This window comes from Calliphora vicina, chromosome 3, assembly GCF_958450345.1.
Source record: "Calliphora vicina chromosome 3, idCalVici1.1, whole genome shotgun sequence".
Lineage (NCBI taxonomy): Eukaryota > Metazoa > Arthropoda > Insecta > Diptera > Calliphoridae > Calliphora > Calliphora vicina.
Window position 1 is genome coordinate 51565266 of NC_088782.1, and position 17303 is coordinate 51582568.

The window sequence follows — 17303 nt, forward strand, 5'->3', positions numbered from 1 at the left end:
CAAATATCTTACTCTCTTTCACGCATAGCGTTTGAATTTACGAGTGTTTTGATTCTTATTAGATACCAAATCTCTTTCCTCCACTTTTGGACAATCAAATTTTGAGTCCTGAAATAGGAAATTGCCATCGCTAATGATGGTAAACCGGGCAGTAAAAGTTAGGCTACCAATTCATCATAGAGTTTTAGTCCACTTTATTGAACTTTCAGTGACATCATTATCATTTCGCTAACATAATCTTGAACACTACCAAAGTCCGACAAAGTTGTCGGTTTGAGAAGATCAACCTTTCTAGTTAGACCTGCATCCTCAAAAGCATTTAAAAGCGTGATTTCGGCAAGTGCGCGTTCGTTTTTTTGAATATATTTGCCTGTGGGAGCTTCGCCAAGATCTGCATGTACCATTTCTCAGCAACCCTTTAGAACTAAATATGATTTTCCTTGGCCAAATGCGGTATTTTTTCAAATCCTCATTAAACGGTCCCATGACGTTATTGGCTGCCAAACCAACCATTGCCTGCGAAGCCCACTGTTTTAATTGCCACGTTTCATCCACGTTTACGAACCGACCGACTCGTTCATATTGCGATTTAACAACGCCAAACAGTCCCGCGGAGTTGTCACACGATCTTGCGGAAAGCTTTCTCATACCCAAGATATCAAATTGAAAGCACTGATCCATGTGAGATGCCTATGGTTTGCACAATATCTCACAGTTTCAATCACCGATCGGCCAAAGTCGTGAAGTTTTACAGTTGTTACCAGTGTAAAGACCTCAATTAAGAGTACAGAATGTTCGACATATACAGGGATTATACAGAGCTCTTTCATGATTTTGTCATTCTATTTGTAAAACATTGAAAATTTCAACCTTCCAACGACCAACCTCTACGACATAGCGGTTGGTCGTTATCCGATTATGATCAAATTTTCAACATTTGATTACACGATAACGATAAACTATATTAAACTTTGGAAGATCACAAAAAGTGCAAAATCACGGCCACCATCTTGTTCATTAACTTGGGGTAGATTGTAGGCCTGGCTGAATATTTCCTAAAAATTACAGTGAAGTTAGTAGGGAGTTAATACAAAACTTAGAGAACAAAATTTCATACAATTTGATTAAAAATCTCCCGTGTTCTATCCAAAGTTTTCATGTTATGTTGGACTTATTTTACGTTACAATATAATTTATAAAGCACAATAAATCTGAAAAAAAATATTTTCATTACAATTTTCCAGCCATTAGTTAAACACACTTAAAATTTAGTGCCATTTAATTTCGATATTTAATATGCCTTTAACATGTTTGATAAACTTATTTATATTATCAGCATTCTATTACCTTAATATGTGAATAAAAACTAGAAATATACTCAAGCATAATTAAATTTTCTATTTGCAACTAGAACCATTTTATTTTTTTTGTTTATTCATTGGAAAATATACATAACTACGTGTTGATATACTCAAATATTGAAATGATATTGGAAATGAGTTTTTCATTTTCGTTGTTGGCTGAATCTATCATATACATACAATTTCCGCACGCATCAGTTATTTTAGATAAAATACTTGCAACGTGTGCATGTATGTATGCTTGCAAATATGTACTATTTGTTTGTCGAAAAACGTTGTTTCCTTTTAAATTTTATTATTCTTTTAACATGCGTCACAAATATTGATGAGCTCTCGAAATGTTAAACGTGGTGTGAATTTTCGGTTTCATGATGATGTTAAAGCAAATGCAAATAGAAAATATTTTTTTTTATATATTTCACAAAAAAATATGCTACTTTTAAGTGATAAAGAAAAACTGACTGTTGCAATCAACTAGATTAGCAATGAGTGTGAAAGTTGCAAGTGAAACTTGTATTCAAAATAGTATGTGACTTCCTTTTTATGAATTTTAGGGAAAATATGTTAAAGTTTTAAAAGTAGAACTACATGTACATAAGAGAACTTTCATATTTAAATAAGTTTAAAATAAATATTTACAAACTAGTTATGTTTAGGAAAGTTTTTAAATGGATATTTATTTATGAAACATTAATGTTTTAAATATTTAGCTCTTGACATAGAAACAAGGATGGAATAATATTTAAAAACCAGCAATTTCGGTAAAATTGTTTTTTTTATTACTTTCTCCATCCCTGTTTCATAATCGCACACCTACAATAAAATGTCGAAGAACATTCAATAAGCATTTATCACAGAAATATTCTATAACTAATATTTATTCCCTTTTATAAGATACAATTTCTTACACGTTGTTATTAGGGTTTTTATCCCGGGAATTTTGCCAATTTTTCACTACCCGATTGCCGGGATTCCCGGGAATTAAAAACGGACGAATCTACAAAGGAAACAAGTATTTTTTTTTTAAAAAAAATGTGAAAAGGGGTTTTTCGAATGAACATTTAAAAAAGCATATGGAAAACTGCACGATCTAGAAATAAAGGTGAATAATCTTCAATGCCAAGATTGGCCGGTGCGAATTATTCCAGAAAACATTAGTAGAACAAAGGCCCCTACTTTTGATGGCGGCACTCAATTTGGTATTTTAAGTCAATTTGGCCCTTTTGGTAACAATGACAGCTTTATAGTGAGTGTTTGGGAATGGATTTATGAATTGAAAGGCTGATATTTAATTACGGATTAAGATTTTAGTGAATTAAGCTTAAATTAAATTAATTAATACGAAGCTCTATATATAATTATTATAACACTATATTTATACCCTACACCACCATAGTGGGGAGGGTATTATGCGTTTGTGCAGATGTTTGTAACGCCCAAAAATATTAGTCTAACACCCACCTTAAAGTATACCGATCGACTTAGAATCACTTTCTGAGTCGATTGAGCGATGTCCGTCCGTCCGCCAGCCAGCCAGCCGACCAGGCTGGCTGGCTGGCTGGCTGGCTGGCTGTCCATGTAAACCTTGTGCGCAGAGTACAGGTCGCAATTTTGAAGATATTTCGATCAAATTTGGTACATATTATTTTTTCAGCTCAAGGACCAAGCCTATTGAAACTGGCTTAAATCGGTTCACTATTTCACCTAGCCCCCATACAAATGCCCTCCCGAAATTAGACTTTATCGGTCATAAATGTTTAATTTATATATGAATCTCCACAAATTCCGCTCCAAATAAGTTTTATATACACAAAATTCATGTCACCAAATTTTGTTACGATCGGTCCATAATTAGTCATAGCTCCCATAAAACCCGCTTCCGAAAATCACTTTAACGTGCATAAATCGCTTAAAAATGTTGGTAAACACACAAAATTCAACATAGTTAACTTTAATATAGACATAAATCACACGACCTAATTTCATGGTGATCGGTCCATAATTGGTCATAGCCCCCATATAAGGCCCACTTCCGAAAATCACTCAAAAATATAAATTATGGAAATTTTAAAAGAAAAATTTTTTTTGCTCTTTTACTTAGTGTAGGGTATTATATGGTCGGGCTTGATGGACCATACTTTCTTACTTGTTTTATTTTTTTGCTATAATAGTTTACAGTATTATTATATATTTCGGGAATAGCCGGGTACCCGGGAATATAGAGACAAATTTTACTGATTCCCGAGAATCAAAAAAGTTCAGGAAATTAAAAACCCTAATTGATATATAAAAACTATATCTTATATTTCTCCAAGTATTAGTAATATATAACTCGAGGTAATTAGCTACATCTTGCAGTTTTTTCCAATGTTCGGTAATGCAGTAGTCGGCAATGCAGTGAACAAAAATATACTACGGCAAGACTGTAAATGTTCTGTATGTTGTTGATTTTGAATTCATAAATTTGACTAGCGGAAAGATAAGATATACAGCTGAAAAGTTTTATTAAAATCAGGCCATCTGTTTAGAAGTTACAGATTTATTTCCACTATTTCTGTACCTTTCCACTATGCGATGTGATGCTTTTTCACAGATTAGAATCTGTATTATGGCTATCAGATCATGCAGTGTGAACAGTGGTCTTAGTATTAATACTGTAAGCACGGAGCTTGCATTATATTCAGATATTAAATCTGAAAAACACTGAAGTTTTTATTTTAAAAAAGTTTTTATTTAAAAAAAAAACACTTCTTGTATATTTTTAAATGGAATTTGCCTATGAGATAAAACAGAAAAAGAAAAAAGTTTTTCAAATCATATAAAAATGTACATCACAGGCAAAATATTTATAATCCTTTACACAAATATACCTTTGAAAATAGGGTAGTGCCTGAATTGTGAGAAAATAATTACATGTAATAAAAAAATATGGAAATGTGTTCTGATTTTCATAAATTTCAGCATTATTAAAGTATTAACCGGAATTTTGTATATGTACTCATATAACCTTTAAATTGCGTTGAGAATCATGTCCTCTCTATGTTAATTCAACAAACAAAAAATAACCTAACATTCGAAAAATAAATACTTCGGTCCCCTGACATGGAATGGTTTTGCTTGAAAACCTCTACTCCCATATAATCCTCTTAAGGACTGAGATCGAAAAATTCTTAACAAACTTTTAAGCCAAGTATTTTTGTTTTTTTTTGATCAAGTTACCTTTGTAAAGCATGTCAGTTATTATGTTTAATGGCAATTATGTTAATTTTTTGTTAATTTTATTAAAATGAGCGACGAGAAGAAAGTGCGTACTAAAATTACTAAATATTTTCAACAAAACCCAACATGGTCCTACAAAGAGTTGGCCAAACTATTAACATTCTATCATCAAACTGATTCCAATGTTATTAAACAGTACCGGGTGAACTCGTCCGTTGATAGAAAACCTGGTTCAGGTAGAAAGCATCTTCAAAAGACCACCCAACACATCCCGTACGAAAGCAGTCGTTAGCTCAGTGCTCGGACTATTTGGTACGAAAATTTAAAGCCAATGCAGGTTTAAAAATATACAAGGCTCAAAAAGTACCTGGCAAGAACTCTGCTAAAAATTTAGAGACCAAAAACAGAGCACGGAGGATGCAGTAAAATTTTATAAAAAAATACACCTGCTGCATAATGGATGACAAATAGTCCGCAGCTTCAGGGTCAATATTTTTATGTTGCTGATGCTTGAGGGAATGATGTAGAATAGTTTGGGCCCCAAAAGCAGAAAATTTTCCCAAAATGTCCATGGTATGGCAAGCAATATGGAGTTGAGGCAAATGAAGCCAAACATTTTGTTCAAAGGACTCTATAAATATAATGGAGCTAGGCCAGTGGAAAAGTATTGCGTTCTTGTTAAAAGAAAATTGAAGAGTACACAAAAGGTGTCCGAAAATGTGGTAGATTTAAAAAGAAAATGAAACAAAGTAATAGAAAGTTCTAAAAACCTTAAATAATTTGAATCAAATAAAACAAAAATTAAAACTGTAAGTTTAGTGGTTTCATTTTTATTAATATACTAGCTGACCCGACAGACGTTGTCCTGTCCAAGTTAAAAAAAAATCTTGTGTTCGATTTGTGAATTTGCGAGAAGCGGTTTGCAAAATGTAAAAATTTAAATAAAAAACCAACCGTATTATTGAATGATAATTTTTATTCATATAGGATATAGAATAAAATATACATAGAAGCGCTACAGAGAGACAAAGAACCTAAGTTTGTTGTCAAAAACCTAAGTCTAGCAACAACAGAATACATGGACATCAACGTACATATATTGAGTTTTTATATATGTAATCGAATTTTGGTCTGAAAAATGAGTGATCACAGATCGAGCTCCTTTACTTGATTAAATGCTTATTAGCCAAGTTATTAGCGAATTTAGATATTTTGAGTTTTTATATAAAAAATCGATTTTTGGTCAGAAATATGAGTGATCACAGATCGAGCTCCTTTACTTGATTAAACGCTTATTAGCCAAGTTATTAGCGAATTTAGATATTTTGAGTTTTTATATAAAAAATCGATTTTTGGTCAGAAATATGAGTGATCACGGATCGAGCTCCTTTACTTGATTAAACGCTTATTAGCCAAGTTATTAGCGATTTTAGATATTTTGAGTTTTTATATAAAAAATCGATTATTGGTCAGAAATATGAGTGATCACAGATCGAGCTCCTTTTCTTGATTAAACGCTAATTCGCCAAGTTACTAGCGAATTTAGATATTTTGAGTTTTTATATAAAAAATCGATTATTGGTCAGAAATATGAGTGATCACAGATCGAGATCCTTTACTTGATTAATCGCTTATTTGCCAAGTTATTAGCGATTTTAGATATTTTGAGATTTTATATAAAAAATCGATTTTTGGTCAGAAATATGAGTGATCACAGATCGAGCTCCTTTTCTTGATTAAACGCTAATTGGCCAAGTTACTAGCGAATTTAGATATTTTGAGTTTTTATAAAAAAAAATCGAATTTTTGGTCAGAAATATGAGTGATCACAGATCGAGGTCTTTTTCTTGATTAAACGCTAATTGCCCAAGTTATTAGCGAATTTAGATATATAAAAAAATCGATTTTTGTTAAGAAATATGAATGATCACAGATCGAGCTCCTTTTCTTGATTAAACGCTAATTGGCCAAGTTATTAGCGAATTTAGATATTTTGAGTTTTTATATAAAAAAAATCGATTTTTGTTAAGAAATATGAGTGATCACAGATCGAGCTCCTTTTCTTGATTAAACGCTAATTAGATATTTTGAGTTTTTGTATAAAAAATCGAATTTTGATCAGAAATATGAGTGATCACAGATCGAGCTCCTTTTCTTGATTCAACGCTTATTTGCCAAGTTATTAGCAAATTTAGATATTTTGAGTTTTTATATAAAAAATCGAATTTTGGTCAGAAATATGAGTGATCACAGATCGAGCTGATTTTCGTGATTAAACGCTAATTGCCCAAGTTATTAGCGAATTTAGATATATAAAAAAATCGATTTTTGTTAAGAAATATGAATGATCACAGATCGAGCTCCTTTTCTTGATTAAACGCGTATTGGCCAAGTTATTAGCGAATTTAGATATTTTGAGTTTTTATAAAAGAAATCGATTTTTGGTCAAAAATATGAGTGATCACAGATCGATCACTTTTTCTTGATTAAACGCTATTGGCCAAGTTATTAGCGAATTTAGATATTTTGAGTTTTTATATAAAAAAATCGATTTTTGGTCAGAAATATGAGTGATCACAAATCGAGCTACTTTTCGTGATTAAACGCTTATTGGCCAAGTTATAAGCGAATTTAGATATTTTGAGTTTTTATATAAAAAAATCGGTTTTTGGTCAGATATGAGTGATCACAGATCGAGGTCTTTTTCTTGATTAAACGCTTATTGGCCTAGTGGTGAATAACCGAAACCATTAAAACAACTTCTTAATTATTTTAGTATTCAATTATATACACGCTTTATTTCCATATTTATTTTAATTTAAGTGTTTGTAAGTGGACTGTATATTTTTAGTTTGTTTGTTTTGTGTGCAAGTGATCAACTTGATTGTTTGTAACATAAAAGACGACTAATTTTAACATTCATTTGTCATAACAATAAGGGTTGAAAATAATAGAAAATGATCATAACATAAAATGAGAGTGTAAGCTTTACAAGTTAAAGTTCAAATGCACAAAGTTTATATATTGAAGTTCATGTTAAATAAGAATGTTGCATTCATGGGAATGGTTCCTCAACATCCCGGGCGGCCCTGAAACAGCGTTTCAGCATATAGGAAGTTTGACAATCTTGACAATTGACCTAGTCATTGTTCCATGAGAGGTCTTCAGCCGCACTGCCCTTGTTAAACCATCGCTACCAGGAAAGGTCTCAATAACACGACCAGTGATCCAAGTTGAGGGGGGAGTGTTATCCTCCTTTATGAGGACAATATCATCCATCGAAATATTAGGTTGAGTATTTGTCCATTTGGGACGTTGCTGAAGTGAGGTCAAATATTCCCTACTCCATCTTCGCCAAAACCCTTGGTACATACATTGTACGTGTTGCCAATAGTCAAGACGATTTGATTTCAATTCAGTTAAATTACCTTCAGGTACCAAAGTAGTCGGCCTGCCTATTAAAAAATGAGAAGGAGACAAATAATTAGTATCCGTGTCTGGGGCGGACCCCAGTGGTCTAGAGCCACTTCACTTGAGCGAGGAGCGTATTCATCTGTTCGAACGTCAGTATAGTTGAGCCAATAACGCGGCGTAAGTGCAGTTTCACCGAACGCACACCTGACTCCCAAATACCACCCCAATGTGGAGAATAGGGTGGGATGAAAATCCATTTGATATCATCCTTCGCTAAGGCCTCAGTGATGATCCTGTTGTGATTGTCAGCCATAAGTTGTTGATACATTTCATTCAGCTTACGTTTCGCGCCGACAAAGTTTTTGCCGTTGTCGCTATAGATGGTTGAGCATTTACCACGACGTGCCATGAAGCGACGAAGAGCGGCCAAAAAACATTCCGTACTTAAATCAGTTGCCAATTCCAAATGTATGGCTGATGTCACCATACAAACGAAAAGGCATATGTAACCTTTAGAGGTTTTCGAGTTCCTTCCGTGATGTATCTTTAAGGTAAAGGGACCGGCATAGTCACATCCAGTGTTTTGAAACGGAAAGGCTTGTCTTACACGTACCTTAGGTAGATCAGCCATTCGTTGTTGTGTTACATGTTGAGCTTGTCGAAAGCATTTCAAGCATTTGTGTGTCAGATCTCGAATTAGGTTCCTGGCTCCAAAAATCCAATAATGTTGTCGAACAATTACAAATAGTGCAGATATGCCAGGATGCAAATTCCTTATATGTTCCTCTTTTAGTATCAGTTTCGTGATCTTGTGTTCCTTTGGAAGAATAATAGGGTGTTGAATTTCAGAAGAAAGTTCAGAGTTCGAAATTCTTCCCCCGACTCTTATTAATCCATCATCGTCGATGAATGGAGAGAGTTGAATCAGTTTTGATTTGTTGTCTATCTTTCGTTCACGCTGCAAACTCTTCCTCTCCGCTGAGAAACTATATTGAGCCATTCTGAGACAAATAATCTTTCCTTCCTTAATTTCGTCGTATGTTAGATATTCAGCAGGAATTTTGATCTTGTATATACGCAGGTTGATAAATCGTTTCACATAAGCTGCTATACGTATGAGTCTATACCAGTGTGTAACATCTTGAAGTATAATTTCCAAAGGATGTATAGTAGTAGTAGCTATATTGGCTACGACGTCTTCTACCGTAGGTTTCACTTCAGCTAGTACTTCGAGATTATCAAATGTGGGTTGTAAACCTTCCAAAGAAGTGATTCGTTCCTTGTTCCTCAAAAAAGATGGACCTTTCCACCAGAGGTCATGTTCAAGCAGTTGGTCAACCATTAAACCACGAGAGGCACAGTCCGCAGGATTTTCCTTAGTGTTGACGTGTCTCCAAACATTTCGAGGTAGTGTTTCCAATATTTCGGACGTGCGATTTCCTACAAAGGTTTTGAGTTTCGTTGGTTGCAGAGATAACCATGATAATACAACTGTAGAGTCGCACCATGCATTGATTTCCATTTGTTGATGAGGCAATGATGAAATTATTAATTTCATTAATCGAGTAAGTAGCAATGCTCCGCATAACTCCAATCTAGGAAGGGATATTTGCTTTAGTGGTGCTACACGAGTTTTCGATGCTATTATGTTGACGTAAATATTTCCTTTTTCATCCTCCATTCTGCAGTAGACAACCGCAGCATAGGCCTTAATCGAGGCATCGCTAAATCCATGCAGTTGCGTGCTTGAGTTCGAATTAGGTACGTATCGAGGTAACTTCAATTTCGTGAGATTCTGTAGATCATTCCTATACCTGATCCACAGTTTTGCCAAATTTGGAGGTAGTGGTTCATCCCAGTCAAGATTTAGTAACCACAATTCTTGAAATAAAATTTTGAATTTTATGACGACAGGAGAAACTAAGCCAAGTGGGTCGAAGATTCGAGCGACGTCAGAAATAACTCTTCTTTTCGTAGCATGTTGAGATTCCTCTAAATTTACTCTATATCGAATAGTGTCTTCCGTTGAGCTCCAATATATACCGAGAACCTTTGTTGAGTCATCTTCACGTAAAAAATTCCTTTCATCTTTGCCATGTGGGCCAATAATTCCAAAATTCGATACCCATTTGCTCAACTCGAGTCCGGCTTGCGAAAGTAAGTCAAGGAGTTCTTCACGTTTTAGCATAAGTTCCTCTTGTGTTGAAGCACCCGTTATTACGTCGTCGACGTAGAAGTCTTCGAGTAAGACTTTTGACGCATTAGGATGAGATTCTTGGTAATCTTTTGCTAATTGTTCCAACACTCGTACGGATAGGTATGGTGCAGAAGCTGTACCGTATGTGACGGTACACAATTGAAAGTGTTTAATCTGGTCGTTAGGATTTTCCCTCCACAGAATTCGTTGATAATCCCGGTGTTTCTCAGCCAACCAAATTTGGCGAAACATCTTTATGATATCTGCAGAGAAAACAAACTTATGTAACCGAAAACGAAAACAGACAGCGAACAGATTCCGTTGAATTGATGGGCCAATATGTAACTTATCGTTTAGGGATTCCCTATTAGCATCCTGAAATGAGCCATCAAATACAACCCTTAGTTTGGAACCAACAATTGGATGATGTGGTAAATAAAATAGACGGCCATCTTCGACATCTATCTCCTCCGGTGAAAGTTCACGCATATGTCCCAAACTGTGGTATTCCCTCATAAACTTAGTGTAGTTTTCATATAATTGTGGATCTCTAGAGAGTCTACGTTCAGTGGCATTAAACCTCATAAGCGCACCTTTGTATGTGTCGAAAAATGAGATATTTTGCTCCTTAAAAGGTAGTTCCACAATGTAGCGTCCATCAGTGTGTCTACCATGGGTCTCCTGAAAATGTTGTTCAACAAATGCGGATTCATCACCCCGTTTTCCCACACTTACTGCCTCCTCAATTTCCCAAAAGGATTGGATCGATCTATCGATATCTACTAATGTGAGTAATGATGATGTTGATTGCTGTTGAGGCGATGAGTTCACAGATGTAACCACCAAACCAAAAATAGTAGAAACAGCTATTGTTCTACCTTTGTCATCCAACAATTTTTCCTGAGTCATGACATCCCAAACATAGTCTGCTCCCAATAAAATATCAATAGGATTTGAACGGTAAAATGATGGGTCAGCAAGACGAACTGCTTCCAGTCTTCCACGATCGTAATTTGTTATAGTACTTCTGGGGAGTGATGAGGTTATCCGACCTAGAATGTGGACCTGAGCATCAATACTATGTTGTGAATTTCTGGACTTCATTTGCAGATTACTGTGACCGTGTGTTGATTCAGCCTTGACTGATGAAATACCAGAAAGTGCGATTCTTGAGCAATTGCGTGGCAAGCCCAAACGTTTCATACAATCTTCGGATATATACGACAATTCTGACGCAGTATCTAGCAAAATACGACAAATCATGAAATCACCTTTGTGATTACGAACATCAACTAATGCCGTAGGTAAAATATGTATCAAGTCCCTCTTCAAAAATAATGTAGTGCCAGATTGAGATACGACAGTATTCAATGATACCGGCTGAGAACCCTCAGGTTCAGGCAAAACGTTTCCATGTGCGGATTGTTCCGACGAGACAACAACATGTGCTTGCTGTATCGGAGTATCTTGAGTAAAATGTAACAAAGTGTGATGATTCCGTTTGCAAGAACGGCATTTTTGTTGAGATTTGCAATTGTAGGCAGTGTGTCCCCTACGAAGACAATTAAAACAAAGAGATTTTTCCTTAACGAGTGTACGACGTTGATCTATTGCCAATGACAAGAAATGTGGACATTTGAATGTGTGATGAGTATCAGAACCGCAATCAGCACAATTTTGTTGAAAACCTGTTGAAACTAACGCCGTAGATGAGCTTCGCTTAAAACCAATCGATTTAGTTGCAATGTTATTTCCAAGTTCCAATTCTTCGCAGCATTGATCCAAAAATTTCAAAAATTTAGCTATTGTAGGCTTAGGGTCATCTCGAGAATTCTCAATCCATTTGCGACGAGATTCAGAATCAATCTTATTCTGTAAGATATATATCAACCAATGATCACGTTCGTTGTAGTTTACTGCATCTAACCCTCTCACAACCTCATTTGAGATATCGGAGATCTTTCGCAAATTTACAGCATTCTCCTCCTTCATTGAAGAGAGGCCCATGAAAGTTTCAATATATGAATTTACTATATGACGAGGTCGATCAAAACGTTCCTTGAGTCGATCCCATGCTGTACTATAGGCTAATTCCGAAATTTGCATATGCTTTATAAGATTCGCAGCATCATCTTTCAATAGAGACTTCAAATAATGGAATTTCTGAATATCAGATAGGTTTGCCTTAGAATCGATCGCACTAACAAACAAATCTTTAAACGCTGGCCAGTCCTTGTAACTGCCAGTAAATGGTTCTATTCTCAATTTCGGTAAATCTTCATTCGCATGTCGAGAAGTATTCGGTGAGTCAAGTCTCTGTAACAAAGTAGAATGTTGTTCAGCCAAACGAGAAAACATTTCATTGTGAGGTTCAGGGGTCGATTCATGAGGACTAAATGATTTCAACATTCGATTGAGCATGGCATGGCTGTGCATGTATTTCTCCTCATATTCCAACATATCTCGTTCAGGATCTACATACCCTTCCTCACCTTCAAAATTATACAATTCCCCAGTAATTCCAATAAATTCCCTCCAAGCGCATTCCAAACGAGTTAAACGGGATTGAATTTGCTCAGCAAATAATTCCTCAGGAGGATTCTGGACAAATGTGTATGCCCGAGTAATCGCACTCTTTTCCATTCGGCATTTCGATATCATAGATTTCATTGTTGCCATTTTTTTTAAAAAAATTGTAAATTAAAATTTGTACTTACAGATTTTATCCGTTTCTTCAATTATGTTGAGATTTCATAAATCTATCCAGCTAATATTCCAATAGTATATGTCGATAATAGTTATTGTGTTGTCGCGTGTAGTTCTTCGCTTGTAGCAATGTTTATGTTAACGACCGAGCTTTATTGTCCAAAAAATAACCGACACTTTTACAATAACACTATTACGCATGACAACGAATTGTCTTTACTTGTTCTTGTGTGTATTTACCTTAACAAAACACACGCGCACTACTTCCAATGAATTTTGTATTTGTTTCTTTTTTCATATATTCTCTTTCATATGTATGAATATAACCACCAACCGAATTTAAAGCTTCAATATTAAGCACTATGTTCTATCTTTCTCTTGTATGTATGTATATAACAACCAAATAAATTCCAAGCAAAGTCAACACTCAGTTGACTGAGTAACACACACACGCGCACAAGTTTCAAATACACTTTCATTCTTTGTTCATGTTATGAACATACAATGTAACACCATAACATAAAAGAGCTTTACAAACAAATGAAATGAACGTTAATTTTTCAAATTCTATGTTAGAACACCCAAACACGGTAGGTCATGATTGATTTTTGTCTTTGTGTTGTTAAGCCAATTCAAAGTACACACACACACTTTATGTTACTACGAATGATACATGTATTCATGCCTGTACGTTACACTTGTTTATTGCTTTCACTTGTTGTTGCACTTCTGTGTATTATTTCTCACTGTTGTTGTTTGTGTTTATTGTCTTTCGCACTAAATGTTCTTGTTGTTGTTTTCTTTTTTACCAGGAACGAAATGAATGTTCTTACAATGTGCAGAGGAGAACCCGAATGTAATATACGCACCGAAACTAATTGTTCATTCACGGGAACCGATAGATTATTGTAAATCGTGTCCAAGGGAGCTACTTGTTGTCCAGTGGAGCTTCCGATTTACCCAATACCAATTTGAGTCTGTCTTTTTCACTAATTATTACACTATACACACCCGATTGTCACTGAGTCCGATATTTGGGGAGAAGGACCAAACATATGGTGAATAACCGAAACCATTAAAACAACTTCTTAATTATTTTAGTATTCAATTATATACACGCTTTATTTCCATATTTATTTTAATTTAAGTGTTTGTAAGTGGACTGTATATTTTTAGTTTGTTTGTTTTGTGTGCAAGTGATCAACTTGATTGTTTGTAACATAAAAGACGACTAATTTTAACATTCATTTGTCATAACAATAAGGGTTGAAAATAATAGAAAATGATCATAACATAAAATGAGAGTGTAAGCTTTACAAGTTAAAGTTCAAATGCACAAAGTTTATATATTGAAGTTCATGTTAAATAAGAATGTTGCATTCATGGGAATGGTTCCTCAACACCTAGTTATTAGCAAATTTAGATATTTTGAGTTTTTATATAAAAAATCGAATTTTTGTCTGAAATATGATTGATCACACACCGATGTATTTTGCAGATGTATTTAATAAGTGGACGTGGACAATTTTTATTTATGTAAAAACTTTTGTATAGCGAATATATATATAAATATAAAAAAAATTGGTTTGGTAAATTTTTCTTTCAGTAAAAACAAATTGGATTACTATGATCATTTAAACAAAAACTTAGCCAAATCGATGTAGCCGTTTCCTGCCGTTCTCTACTGATGCAATTACCAACGAACGACATTTGATTTTTATTTATATAGAAGAAGATATATGTATGTTAAGAATTTTTTGGTCTATATAAACCAATATTGTATTGTGGGATTTAGCTATATACCGCAGCTTCAGATATAGGAAATATTCAAGGATAACAAAGCAACTGGGTTTAAAAAAAATCGAATATACCCAAAAATCTATTCGTGTCTTTGGTAAAAACATCCAGTCAGTCTAATTTAAAGAATCGTTAGGTAACTGCCCTACAAGTTGTGTAAAAGTTGTGTAATGTAAACGACATTTGATTAAATAAAGAGTTGTTACAAATTTTAAACTACTAAAGTGCTTTTATTTCCAACCAAAAGTATCCACTTTATTAAAAAGAAATATACCACCGTTTTTAGTTAAATACTTAAAAATATTGTTGAAATTGAAGACATATATAGAAATTGAAGGCATATAGTTTTTTGCGTAGCATTTAAAATTGGTATTACCCTGTTAAAAACGTATAAATGTTTTAAAAATGTTTACAAACTAAATCCTAATCATACACATCGTGTTCTCACAAACACATTTATACACACATCCACATGTATATAGCGGGAAAAGATGCAGTGGAGGCTTTCCTACAGGCCTTATTTTGCAGACACATCATGGTGATAAAAATATCCATCTGTTATTAACATTAACAACAGTAACTGTTAAAACTGCTAAAAGATCTAGGTGATCATTGCAAACATTCTAGTTTGGATCGCTGGATAATTCACGAAACAACTAGAAGATGGAATTGTGTATAGAAATAGTAAAAGCAAGTTGCAGAGCAGTCAGTATATCATAGTTACTGTTACATTTAACACAAAATGTATTACCAGCGCATTCTTGTAAATTATTAAAGTATGTGTATAAAAGAGAATGATTTTTTTTCGAAAGAAAAGCAAAGCCCTTGTTGAACATCATCTGCGAGGAGGCACAGTAGAATGACTATCGCATCTTTGAAAATTTAGAAATAGGTCTTTTAGAAGGCCTACAAAGTAAAAACCTAGCATTTTATACCGCTGGGTATGTATGTACTTTTGATACATGCACAAAATAAGAATTTATGATCATTTTGAAAAAAAAAATCAACAAATATGCTTGAAAACAACAAGAATAAAAGTAAAAAATACTCAGTCTCTGCTTTAAAGTTAAAAGACAAGCAGAATAAACAAAAAAAAAAAAGAAATACACAAACATACACTTTTTCAATAAGTGACAGGTGATGTCTAGAACAGGTGAAAAAGCTTTTTTAAAAAAAAGGTACTAAAAAGGAAACACATGTTAAAGGAATATATCACACACATGCAAACAAAGCTTGTATACATATTTGTATACGAACACACATGCAATCTTCTGCAATATGTGTTGCTTCTATTAAAGCAAAAAAATAAAATAAAAAAAAATATCGAATAGAAAAAGTGATATATGGAAAAATCATAACAATGGAACTAGGAAATTTGTAAGCTATTTGTGTTTTTCCAATAAGTAAATGTTAGCAAATGATAGTAAAAGTTTTACAAGGTCTTTGTGGTAGATACTGTTAATAAAAATCACTATGTGTGAGATATGCTTTATTGCTGTGGTAACTTTAATGATGTAGTAAAATAATGTTTCATCAGTAATTTAGAAATGGTAATGTGTTGTAAGCAGTTTTTTGTTGTAAATTTTATTAATTTTTAAAATTGTAGGGCAATTTTGTTCAAATCTTTCTTCATAAAATTTGTTTGCAACTGAACTGCTGTTGCTGACTTTCAATGCCGAAAAATAACAAACATTCTTTTGATACTCAAATAAATAAAATATGTATTATGAAACAGCAAACTCATTCCCCTCAATCTATGACCCAGACATTTATATAACTATAACCATGTTATATACATATGTAAGTATATAGCAAGTGACGTATAAAAGCTATGAAACGCATCAATATACTGCTCCTTCTTAACATGAAATTGAATTGGATTATTTTGAAATATATAAATCCTTATCTTTTAATCTTTTTGTTATGTAATTAAAACATTTCTGCATAAATGTATGAATAAAGATATTTATTTACGCCTTTATCTGCATTGATGTAAATTTCTCGGAATTAAATCATAAATGCTTACACAATCTATAATTTACAATCACTCTTTTGGAAACTGAAAATAAAATATTATACAATACTTTTCATTAATATCTGTAATTTTTATATTATCTCTTTATTCTTTGCGCAGAATATATGTACATTAGAGTGACAGCCGATTTTTTTTTTAGATTTCAAAGAGTGCCTAAAAGTTAAGTGCTGAAAATTTTAGCCAAATCGGACAACGATTTCTGGACGCTCATCGAGGTCAAAGTTCAGATATATGCTAAATTTTACTATTTATATGGAATAAATAGGTAAATCTCGTTAACTTTCTGCTTTGTTTTCTATAAATATGTAGATTTATACATATTAATGAATATTACATTAAAAAAAATTTGGAAATTGACCCAAAAACTGTATTATCGCCAAAATTCGGGTAAAATTCAAATTTTTCAGTTTTTTTTAAAAATTTTGCTACTAAAAAAATACTTTTGCAATTGAATGCAAAAGTATCAAAATGTTTACGTAATTATCGTTGTAATGAGATATAAATGACAAAATTTGGTTAAAAAATGGTAAAGTTATTATAAATTCGCCAGACCATTAACGTGTCTCAGGCCACT

The 17303-nt window shown here is 33.6% G+C and overlaps 1 protein-coding gene across 1 annotated transcript; it reads right to left on the reverse strand.

Annotated features, from left to right (window-relative positions):
• Positions 1–7682: 7682 nt before the first annotated feature.
• LOC135955462 (uncharacterized) lies at positions 7683–12870 on the reverse strand. Its single transcript, XM_065505812.1, has 2 exons — positions 8108–12870; positions 7683–8031 (listed from the first exon to the last, which is right to left on the reverse strand). Exons 1-2 carry the CDS (start codon positions 12868–12870, stop codon positions 7683–7685), a joined length of 5112 nt encoding a protein of 1703 aa, XP_065361884.1.
• Positions 12871–17303: the final 4433 nt, after the last annotated feature.

Coding starts and splice junctions, on each gene's coding strand:
- LOC135955462 (XM_065505812.1), bottom strand. CDS start 12,870: ATGGCAACAATGAAATCTATGATATCGAAATGCCGAATGGAAAAGAGT. Junction 8,032..8,107: donor ACGCTCCTCGCTCAAGTGAA/GTGGCTCTAGAC, acceptor TTTAATAGGCAG/GCCGACTACTTTGGTACCTG.